Below are 12,295 nucleotides of genomic sequence, written 5' to 3'. Positions count from 1 at the left end.
TGTAATACTGCTGAGGGTTCGACTGTGTTAGATACACGTCGGTGGCCTGGACAATTACTGGCTGTGCTAAGAGATTCCCTAATGCTCTAAAATGTCTATAAGGACGGTCTCCCGCTGTAGCAACAGAGAGTGAGCACCTCCTACCCACGAGCAGCTCTTCTACCATAGCAGCTATCTGCCTGTGGACACAGGCACTTTCTGTACCAGGATTGTGAGCTCGTCGCGGTTCATAGCAATGAAATCACGCTGTTCCCTGGGGGAGCTGTGACCCTGTGTACAGCAGGCAGGCCACGAACACCTCTTCTTGTGTTGAAGAGAAGTGACATCCTCCCACAGGGCTTCTTCTACTGCTAGGGAGTGATTAATGACCGTCTGCTGCACTCGCAGCTAGTGAGGACCTCTGGTGCACACAGGCAGCTAGCGCCTCATATAGTTGGGCAGGGAGTCTCCCCGTTACTCACAGATACTAGCCTCCTATAGAGCCCCGGGCAGTGAGCTGCTGGTCCCTTGGCTGGTGCTGCTACTGAGCCCACAGGCAGGGCGTTTTTCATAGGTAGTGTAAGATCTTTGGTTGGCACAAACAACTTACCGCCGTCCTCCAGCAGGTAGCTATGATGAAGAGCAAGGCTAAGCTCGAAAGTACAGAAGGAACTGGCAAGTGGGCTTGCACTTAGATGCAAAGCGATACCCAGGACTAATAATTCATGATCAAGTAGTACCTAATACGTCTGAACAACTAGTGAAAATGGCAGCACAATAGCTCATAGAAACCAAGACCCAAGAAGGATAACTTTTAAGGAAGTTACATCAAAGCAGGCAGGACTGGTAGCATCTTCATCATCATCATTTTGAAGCACCTCTGACAGGGGTGAGGATTCAGCAGAGATTTCCTTGTTGATAATGACTGCTCGTGGAGGCAGAAAATAAAAAAAGGCTTTGTGTGATGTTCTCTCACCCAGACTCCATTCTGCTGAGGAGGAGCAAAACTAGCAGTAACTGGTCCCCTTTCTGACAACATGGTTCAGAAACCTCACCCGCACCAGCGCCCCACATCCAGTAAGATTTTCCTGTGCTCATTAACAGCAACTTGCTCCCTTTCCTCCTGTACCCAGTGACAAGGAGTTTCTCAAACACCTGCAGATCGGAAATACCATCTGACTGTATCAACGAGATCCTTCTATACTTCTCGCTTCTCTTCATATGCAGCCCGGATCTCTATATGGTGCTGTCCATGGGCTTTCCCTTGAACTGGGCTCCTGGGGAGAGCATCAAGAAGCAGCAAGTCTTCCAAAGTGCGCTGATTTTGTGTGGGCTGACGGTCGTATGGAGCAACAGATGGCGGAAGGCGGGCAGGCCTCCACTTGGCCACCAATCTGCGCACTCCGGATCATTGCAAAGTGCTGGGGTGAGATGAATTATTAATCGGCTGGAGAGCGTCCAAGAGCATTGGGTTCTCCTTGGGATAATGATGGGACCAGTCGCATGAACCTTGCTTGTCAGAAAAGAGATGTCTCTGGGAGACATGCCAGTTCTCTCATCATACGTGCACCTGTGTATATTGCCCAGGTGGCCTCTGCAACCTCTCCCACACCGAGTGCAACCGATGTTTGCTTTGCGGTCTTAGGCGTTCTGCATTTGTCTGTTTACTGCTGTGTGACCATATAGATCTGTGTGAGTGTGTATATGTTGAGAGGTTGACCATTAGAGAAATTGGGGGATTACTAGGGGCAGTCTAATGAACAGATTTTTCGGTGCAAAACTGAAATTTCTTACTTTTATGCAGATTTTGTAGCTGCCAGAGACATTTTGCAGATTCGAGCCGTCTGAATTTTCAAGCAGAATTATTTTTAAATAAACTTCAGCAAGCACATCTGGAAACGAGGCCTGGCAACGGTGGCACCAACTAGCAACACTGCAGGCCCCAGATGGAGTATTCTTGAATGTTAATAGCAGCTCAGCTGAGATGGAGGCTGGTCTGAGCAGTGGGCACCTGCATAGCAAGCAAAGCTGCCCACCCTGAGCCACTGAGTTACCCGGAGATACCTATTCTCAATAAATGACTGAAGCAGGCATATGTGCGCTGTTATGTTACAAGCATACAAGGCTGGGCATGCGTAAGGCGTGGGTGGGTACAGATACAGAAAAGCTGCAGGGAGTGTGTCTTCATTGGGGAGATATCTGAGGGAGGTTGAGACATGACATCAGAACTCACGAAATGTGGGTGAAGAGAGATGGGACACATTTGCATTAGCTAGTTTGCTAAACAAAAAGGAGTGTTGAAAATGAATACAGTGACCGCAGTTTGATATATTTCTCGCATTATTTTTAGGATTGCTCTAAGGGATATTAATATGATTTTTCATGTTCAGAATACTTACTGCAATTTTCATTATTCTGAGTCCAATTTTTCCTCGTCACATCCCTTATGTCATCAGCAAGGAATCCACACGGATGCAGATTTCACTTAGACTATTAAATAATACTGGAAAACCATAATCACTTAGTAACCTCAGAAACTCCTCCCCTTCCGTTTAAAAAAACAAATAACCATTTATTACTATCTAATCATATACTTTCCCTGGGCAGGAAGGGAAGGTATGCCAAGTCCTTACATCAAGAGGCTCTAGTCAAGCCAAAGTATAAATTAACAATAATCTATAAACAAACTCAGACTAAAAACGTGACATTGAGCGAAGTACTTGCTTATATCTGTTGAAGCTACGGAGTGTGTGATGGCCTTCATCACAAGCAGTGCAGGAAATAGTCTTTAGTCTGACATCTCCATCCAGAGGTGCTCAACCAGGGAATCACGCAGAAAAAACACAGTGAGATAGCTTTTGTTGGGGGGCGGGGGGGGGGGGGGGGGGGGGGGCGTTGGAGAGGAAAATGTCCCAGGATAGGACAGCTGTCACTGCCCGCTTTAGACTTCCTTCCTTACTCAAAGGTTTGATATTGTATTCCTTGTTTTTGCAGGAGTAATCCTCTACATTTTACTCGTTGGATACCCTCCTTTCTGGGATGAAGACCAGCATCGCCTCTACCAGCAGATCAAAGCAGGTGCTTATGACGTAAGTAGGCCTTTGTGGTATCTTCATCTCTAAGCCATGCATTCGCCCTTTGTGTTATGTCCCCTGTTCCTCAGCCAGAGTGAGTGTGATGTAGTTAGAATGCTGATGTGTGCCTGGATGAGTGGATGTCATTTGGAGTGCGTGGGCTGAGCAGCCAGGATGCTGCTCCCGGTGGGGCTTTCCGATTTCCTCACCACCATCTTTACCTGTAACATGAGACTCCTAACTTGAGAATACACCTTATCCTGTTTCACCTATACTGCTGGCTACCCAAGATCTTCAATTGCCACAACCTTCAAATCTTGTCTATCATTGTCGTCTGGTGCTGAATTTCGGCATTGCTCTGCACTCAGGTGTGCATACCCTGCACACCATGTTTAATATTTTGCCACAGTACTTTGTTTATTTTCAGTTTCCAAACACTTGGGATGTGATTCCTTTGCCGACCCCACAGTGTACCAAAGAATGTTTCACAACTTGTGTTCAGGAAAACCATCATGCCTACCAGTTCTTAAGCTTGTGGGTCTCACATTCACACACACCACAACTGTAATATTGCCTTTAACAAACTTAGGATGTACAAAAAAACACAATCTTCGTTAACCCCATTGCTGCGTGCACTACCTCGGTGGTGCTGCGCACGTCCGTTGGACGTCGCGGCCCCGCCCATGCAATAGAACGTTCCGCACTAGCGCGGAACGTTCAGCGCAGGTAACGGGTTAATTTATGGTAAAAAATAGCAGGAAACTGCCGCTAAAACGGGGATAATGGCCTTGATAATATGTGTTATAGAATTAAAAAAGAAGCCCAGGTTAGATGTCCTGCAAATCTAACCTGGGCTTCTATTTGAATTCTATAACGCATATTAGCAAGCCCATTATCGCTGTTTTAGCTTCAGTTTTCTGCCGCTAAAACCGCGATAATTTTAACGAGGTTCTTGCTAATATGCCCCCAAGTAACTCTGCACACTAGCTGTCGCCCGTGCAAGGATGTGAACCAAAGGAATGCAATGAAATCTAGATTTAAAATGATACACTGCCTAATATCGACATGTGTCCCCTTGTTCTCTCCTCTTTTTTATTTGCCAGTTTCCATCACCGGAGTGGGACACGGTCACACCGGAGGCCAAAGACCTCATCAACAAAATGCTGACGATCAACCCTGCCAAGCGCATCACTGCAGCCGAAGCGCTAAAACACCCCTGGATATCGGTAAGACATCAAGAGCAAAGTCATTGCGAAGCCTAGTAACTGGGGTTTACAATGACAAAAAGAGGTGATGGCACACTCTCTTCACGAATAGGTTTATTGGAGCTGCATTCAAAAGTTTTTAATTAAATCCATCCTAATAAGTCACTAAATTAAGTTGATCTTGCGAGGTCTCGTGCTGCTGTACCATAGTACGACAACGCCACAATCACAGGCTTGAATTATAGTGATTAACCAAGGGGTTATTGGCATTAAGGGCAGGCAGTGGCCATGTTGAGACATTTTTGTATAATTGACATTTTCTAAAAATGTTTAAACCAGATCTCATGTTCTGACCATGTTGTCCACAGTTGTCTGCAGGAAGGGACTGCCTCATTTGTAGCAAATCTTGGAGGCAGTATGGCCTCTGGAGAGTAGGGAGAAGCTTGGCAAGCTAGTGACTCTTAAAAAGTCTAGTTCAGAGTCAGTCATATGTCAAGCTCGCTGGAAATTTAAAATACTCTGCTCCCACCCTAGTGGTCTTTGGTTACAAACATCAGCTACTTGGAACATTCTCCTAATTTTTCTTTGGTAGAGTCAAACCATGGCCACCCATGAAAATGTGTGCTTTGCCTGAAACGTTTATTCAATTGTACTATACAATTTATATTTCCATGACAATGGTGGCCTTCTGTCACCGAATTCTTTGAAGTTGCAATCGGTTCCAAGGATTCAAATTCAGGCCCTTTTTAGAATTCCCGGTTTTCATCGCAACTGTTGTGTACTAACTAAACCCGATCACTCCTTATAAGCAAGGTGTGCTGCGGTGAGCAAACACTGCTCTCAATCTAACCAGAGAAAGCCGATTTCCTATAGTTCTGAGAAGAACAAAATAACAGGGAGGGATCCCCTTTAGATGGAACCCCTTTATCAGGCTCAGGTGATTACTGCATTCCAGTCTATTATCTTCGTACTCACTGCGCCTTTATAGATAAGAATCATCTCCAACCAACCATATCAGGCACAATCCCTGGACCAAGTCCACTGGCGCCCTTCAGATCTCCCTAGAGCAGGCAGTCTTTTCCCTTAATTCACATGTCCCAGACCATACTAGTGTAGGTCTCAGTGGAGCAGACCAGATGCTTCTCAATAGAGATGTCACCACAGTCCTGTTGCTTTTGGTGTACATTCCCTTGGAGCAGGCTCCTCACCTCAGGGGATGGATGAACCTTGCCTCGCTGAACTAAAGTCACACAAATTGCCAGTGAATCAAGGTTATCTGGGCCGTCAAGCCCCATGGAGTATTTTTAAGGCTATATTGTCCTGCAAGATGAAACCATTCCCCTTAAGGATTAAAAAAAACAACACACTGCTTCCATGATGGGCTCAGCGCCATCCACAGAGTTAAAAAATCGAGTTGTGAGGGTTACTGGCCCTCCAAGAATTAATAAAGATTTTGTACTGACCTGCGAAACCTACCCTCCCATCAGCCGCGGTCCGTGCAGGTAACAGCGGTGGGGCCGTATAAGGGCGGATTCCAAGGGATTATGCAGAGGGAAAATGAATTATTTATTTAATTTTCCCTTGGCATCATCCCTCGGAATTCCCCCTTACACGGTCCCACCGCTGTTACCTGCACAAACCGCAGCTGCCTCCCATACAGGCCTTAAATAGACTAAAACACGCACTCCAAGTCGGGCAAGTTGACCAGATCCCCTAGGGTGAACCTCCGTATCCTGTTGACCATCTCGAATCTTGAGAGTAGGTTTGACATTTCATAGGTGGTGAATAAAAAATATTCTGCTCAAGCATATGGCTGTGATGGTCCCTAAGGCGCCCTGCATAGTTTCACATGCTTTTCTGGGGTCATTCGTAATTCCTCGTTGTACAGGTGTGTTTTTTCCTTGATTGTTCACTCTCTAACTGACCTCTCTTTTTTTCTCGCCTTCAGCACCGCTCCACAGTGGCCTCCTGCATGCACCGACAGGAGACGGTGGAGTGCTTGAAGAAGTTCAATGCTAGGAGGAAACTGAAGGTGAGCCGCCCGCCCTATTAACCCTCCCTAACGCTTCCTGAATCCCAATTATCCTTATTTCTTCAGCTTCTCCTGCATCTCTCTGGCTCTCTTCTTTCTTTTGTCACTGGGAATATTTGAAGGCAGTTAAGGTCCTTCTCATCCTGTCTCCAAGAAGTTACCTAAGTAGTTTCAAAGACCCAGAATGCAAAACGCTTTGTCTAAAAGCCAGGCCTGGATGGATGTTTTGGACATGTTGTGTTGATCCCATTTACAGTTTGCTACTAGCAGAGCTTTACAGTGCTACATAGCATGGCCGACCTGGCCGCTATACTAACAGACTTTTCCTAAAGCACTAGTGAGGGTACTGTCACACTGCCAATGTGGAACGCTGGAGGCCACCACACAATCTACCTCGTGCGGGGCTGAGGTGAGTATCCCCCTGGACATATACTGACCACACTGTCCCACCTGTTTGCTTGGCAGAATCTCCACAGGATCTCGACCTGGGACTGCTGAGTCCTTTGATGACTAGATGGCGCTATGCACGGCAAATAAATATGTAAGAGTATGACTTTGAGAACCTCCCATTTCTTTTTCCGTGTCTCACTCCTTGCTTACTAAATTCCTGGAAAATGACTTCTCTTGACAAGTGCCTTACTGTGAGCTTATGAAATTACCCTAATACTGTGCAGCTTGCATTTGCTGACAGCTGTTTTGTTCTTTCTCATCAAGGGTGCCATCCTGACCACCATGCTGGCAACGCGGAACTTCTCAGGTAGGGACCTTTTACCGTGGTGGTACCCCACTCGTTCTTCAATGTATAATCTTTTCTTCTTGACATGGTAGAGGAGTGCTGGGGCAAGACACAGTGGGTGCACCCTGCAAAGGCCGACGGGTGGCACACGGGCAGTCGGTTTCAGGACTTGCCTGTGCATCAGAGAGGCTTGGTTGGAAAGATGAATTCACGTCCGTCTCACTTCCTCATCACAGTCATGGCCTTGTGAAGTAAAGGCTCTCATGAGGAATACTTGGCCTCGGAGTAATGAAGATTACCGGTAAGTAACTGGGGCGTCCAGATGTCAGGAGCAGCATGATATTTAACCCACAATATCTTAGTCCTGTCATCCGCTGAAGCAAAAAAACCTTTACCTAAAATTAACCGATTCATTTCTCTTTCAAAAAATGATGCAGTTGCACAGGCACTCCGGAAGATATAAAACATCGCATATAAAATCCTTCAAATGCAGCAGAATCAGAGCTCACCCACTGAAATGCGACATTACTGAAGGGCTGTGTACTTGAACGATAGACGGATCGATGGCACATAATTCAGAATATGAAATAACCACAGGCTTTTGGTTGAAATGCAACACAACTGCAACGTGTTTGCGTGAAGTGAATTGTAGCCATAATGTGTTGATTCACATGCAAATAAAACATAATAAATACGGCTTTATTGGAAATGTAATAGGATCACAAGGCCTTGCATCACATTTCATATAATTAATTGTGCAAATGGTGGCACCAAACTCATCTCCCACAGAAAGCTCACCACATACTCAGTCCTGACCTCCACTACAAAAGTTTTGCATATCATGTAATCACTTTCCCCCCAATTTGCACTAGCAGGAGACGAGACAAAAACACATTTTGTGCATCTTCTAATTCACAATCCAAATGTGCCCTTGTGCCCTGCATGATTGCAAATTGTTTTGCTCAAATGCATTTGACTCCATCATAAATGGAGCGTGAGCGGTGAAGATGTTAGCACAGCGAGGTCCATCCCAGTTGCTTCTGCCCATGAGATGCGCCACTTTATGCATACTTATGTCAGGGAACAGAAATCGGAAGGCCGTTGCACTCCACCTCTCATGCAGCATACACATGGATGCCATTTGGATGTAGGCAGGGTTCACAGCTGTGACCTCCAGTTTGCTCCCTGCTACTCCTGGCACTCCCTTTGTGACCCTTGGCCTCAGAGGGGGCAAAATATTTGCTTCCTCTGAAGCCAGGGGTCGCAAAGGAAGTGCCAGGAGTAGCAGTGAGCAAGGTAGAGGTCACAGCTGCGACCCCTGACTACCTCCAAAGATGCCCATGAGCACACATATAGTACTTTGGACACTGACAATGGATCCCCCCGAATCCAGAAAGACTGTCACCCACGCACTCATAACAAGCAGACTGGACTACGGAAACACCCTCTACACCGGAATCAACAAATCCCTGCTCCACAAGCTCCAGATCATACTGACCACCATGGCCAGACTTGTCCTTTGCATTCCCATGACATGAACACATCACCCAACACATATAAGAGAGAGAGAGAGAGAGCGAGAGAGAGATGACATTTGCATTATCCTGCCATCTACTGGCAGCTCTCTGTTGTCACAACTGCAAGAAGGATATTGATGCATCATCTAATCTAACCAGGGTATGTATAAATATTCAAGGGCATAAAAATAACATTTTCAAATTGTGCAAAAAATTACAACTTCAAGAAGACAAAAACGTCAAAAGCAGAAGTGCAAACTTTACCTATTGCGTTTAATAAATATTAACGCCTTAACTGCGGCAGCAATTCCACCACGGTGCGGGCGTTCTAAAGGGTGGGCGGGGCTGCGACGGACAACGGTCGGGTTAAAAACAGTAACTACTCTGTTTGTTCATATTTATGAACTACATTTCCTCTGATTCACTATTACTGTCAAGAAAGTCAAACCTTGCTTGTCAAGAAATATATTGTACATCGAGTTCTAGATATTGAAGTAGAAAGAGGCAAAACATGACATGGGTCACTGGGGCTTTTCCCCTTTAAAATGTTGTCTTGCACTATTTAACCTGCTATTTTTTGTGGGACTAGAACTAGTGAACAGTATATTACAATTTTTCTTTTACATAAATGACGTTAGGGGGTTAGTGAGCATTTAAAGCAAAACACTTACAGAGCCTTTCCGTACCCTTGCCCCAGAAACATTCTTGATTTTGACATTTAAAAAAAGCCTGTAACAGAGCAAACAACACTTCCGCTGATGATTGTACTTTGCATTGAGTATACTACTTGTACCGAACTCTAGATGGGTAACTATGAATAGTAGGGTTGTTTTCCAGGGAGGGGTTGGAGGAGACATAAAATAGGCAATGAGGGTCATTCCCAATTATCCAAATACTAAAAAAAACTGGAATTTTGACATCAGCAGCATTTCCCTCCTTCCCCCAAACAAAAAAGCACACTTGGCATCATGCATCCCTTTCCCACCACTGTCAGTGATCTATTTTCCTGTATATGACTTCCTTAGAAACTGCACTCAATTTATAGAATTGTCGATGCGAAGCTATTAATCACTGGCCTATTTTTCACTAAAAGGTTCTGAGCGGCATAGAATACTCACATTTTACCCATCTAGATTTTATGTTGTATATGCCCCACACCCCGATTCATCTGCCCAAGCTTCCATCGTAGGACGAACTTACTCAATAAGTAATATGTGAAAAGAAAGCTTAAAAAAAACCTTATCTCCTGCCTTCAAGACACACTCATCCTTTCAAATTAAATAGGTAAGTGCCCAGCCCTCTGCCATCCACCTCCACCTATAGTAATCCGCTGGACACGTTCTAGTGCTCCAGCACATGCCATTTGTAACCAGGCTCTCTGGGGGCTGGCCTATATACTCACCATCCATCACAGGTGTCACCGGTCAGATGATCCTGCCAATAAAAGGGGCCGGGCGCACAATTCCACTTACCATAACTAAGTGTCTGTGTCGTTTGTTGGCTGCATGAGGGCCTAGGACCTTAAACATTACACCACCACTCTCTGAAAACAACCCTCGCCTCCACTCTCCTTCCTAAATCCAAATATTAAAAAAACAGGCCTCCTGACAACCTCCCACACCACCTTGTGCAAATGCCCCGCCAACAATTACCTCCCCACAAACAGGAAAAAATAATATCTATCATCCTGTCAAAGGATTTGATACAGGCTGTTCAAATCTAGAGGTAACCGAACCTGATGCTATGGGACATGATACCCTGGCTATTCTACCAGACCTGCCTATTGAAATCTTTGACAGGCTTAGCCTTAGGGTTAAGTCAGGTTCTCCCCTGGACCCGTTGAAGCCAGCTTTTATCAACACACTTTCCCCGTTGTGCCGAGACCCCATATTGAAATTAATCAATATGTCACTGTCCAACGGAATGGTACCCACCGCATGGAAACAGGCAGTGATTACCCCTATTTTAAAAAAGGCCAATTCTGACCCCCGGATGCCAGAAAACTACAGACCTATATCCCTTCTGCCTTGGATAGCGAAAATAACGGAAGCCCATGTCAACTCAGTTCTGTCTGAGCATCTGGCTCGTAACCAGATATTAGATCCCAGTCAGAATGGCTTCCGGTCAGGACACAGTACCGAGACGGCGTTACTTTACATCACGGAACATCTTCGCCAGGTACTTGACTCGGGTCATACAGCAGCGCTCCTGCTATTAGACCTAAGCGCTGCTTTTGACACTGTGTCCCACCATATACTGATCCAACGCTTACAGGAAGCTGGAGTTACGGACATCGCTCTCCAGTGGTTTCGTTCCTTTCTATCGGAGCGAACCTTCAAAGTGGCTATACCACCAGCTCAATCCGCCACTTATTCCTTGGAGATGGGAGTCCCACAGGGATCCTCGTTGAGCCCTACAATGTTCAACCTCTATGTGAAACCGCTAGCTGCAGTCGTCAAACAGTGGGGTCTGACGATGACCTCATATGCTGACGACACACAGCTGGCGGTGACACTTAGTGGAGACCCCGAGGTGGAGGCTCCCAGATTCCGAGAGGGTCTGGTGGCAGTAGCAAGCTGGCTCCGGACCAACTGCCTTCAGTTGAATGCCACCAAAACTGAGGTGTTGGTATTAGGGAAGCATGCAGAGCTATGGGGAAATCAGTGGTGGCCACCAGAGCTGGGTGTCATTCCGATTCCTGCCTCTGGCGTCAGAAATCTTGGCATTTGGCTGGATCCTGCAATCACCTTCATGGATCACACCAAGAAGGTGGCGGCCATATGCTATGGCATCCTGCGGGGTATAAGGCCGGTTTTAAAGTACTTTGACCCCCCCACTAGACAGCTTGTGGTCCAGGCATCAATACTATCCCGGCTGGACTACGGCAGTTCGCTGATGCTAGGGATGAATCAAGCAGAGGCCTCTAGACTACAAAGGGTTCAAAATGCCGCGGCACGTGCCATTGTGGGCCTCCCCAGACACTGTTCAGTGGCTGGCACGATCGTGGCCCTACACTGGCTCCCGGTCAGACAGCGAATCAAGTTCAAAGCGCTGTGTCTGGCTTTTAAAATTTTGAAGTTTTCTTCGCCGCCGGCACTTGCCAACTTACTTACTCCCTATTTTCCTTCAAGGTCCTTGAGATCTGAGACGCTCCACCTGGCAGTATGCCCCCGTTTCAAATTGTGCAGAATGGGTGGCCGTTCCTTCCGGGTGCTTGCGGCAGGGTTATGGAACTCACTCCCGGTCCATATTCGAGCTCTTGACGACCTGCTTGCCTTCAGGCAGGCGATTAAAACCTTCTTGTTTCCCGTCTCTGAATAGTTGCCCCTTTCTTTTATTGTGTGTTATGTTGTAGTGTCTGTCCAAGCGCCAGGACGCCCCTTTGCTGGGGCAGCTGTGCGCGATAAAAATACAATTAACATAACATAACATAACATTCAACCCACCACCTTCTGCACCATCCCACCCCCCAGCCCAAAGCTGACCTCCTCGTTTCCCTTGAGTTATGTCACAACTGCAGTTTACCACTCTGGTGAACCACTATTGGGATGTCACTCTCTTTGAAATAGAAGTGATTATTTAATCATAGATGAGTTCCAAATTCAGATGGAGTTTAGATCAGCGTTGGATGACACGTTATTATAATACTTTCTGTTTTCTAAATGCAATATAGCAATACCGAATGACTAGACTAGGCCTGGGTGGAAAACTACGCTACGCTCGCGTAGTTTGCATAGTTTGCGCAACTACGC

At 46.2% G+C, this 12,295-nt stretch overlaps 1 protein-coding gene across 2 annotated transcripts in view; it reads left to right on the top strand.

Moving 5' to 3' along the window:
- CAMK2A (calcium/calmodulin dependent protein kinase II alpha) overlaps positions 1-12,295 on the top strand; it is a 602,280-nt gene that overhangs the window by 477,750 nt on the left and 112,235 nt on the right. For both annotated transcript variants that reach the window (XM_078653588.1, XM_078653589.1), the window contains exons 9-12: positions 2,974-3,068; positions 4,157-4,279; positions 6,207-6,290; positions 7,005-7,047. In XM_078653588.1, the coding sequence (XP_078509714.1) occupies positions 2,974-3,068; positions 4,157-4,279; positions 6,207-6,290; positions 7,005-7,047 (345 nt within the window). The remainder of the gene's footprint in view (positions 1-2,973; positions 3,069-4,156; positions 4,280-6,206; positions 6,291-7,004; positions 7,048-12,295) is intronic.

Source organism: Lissotriton helveticus, chromosome 7 (assembly GCF_964261635.1).
Source record: "Lissotriton helveticus chromosome 7, aLisHel1.1, whole genome shotgun sequence".
Classification (NCBI taxonomy): Eukaryota; Metazoa; Chordata; class Amphibia; order Caudata; family Salamandridae; genus Lissotriton; species Lissotriton helveticus.
The sequence above is the reverse complement of the archived record's forward strand: the minus strand, read 5'-3'. Positions and strand labels throughout refer to the sequence as shown.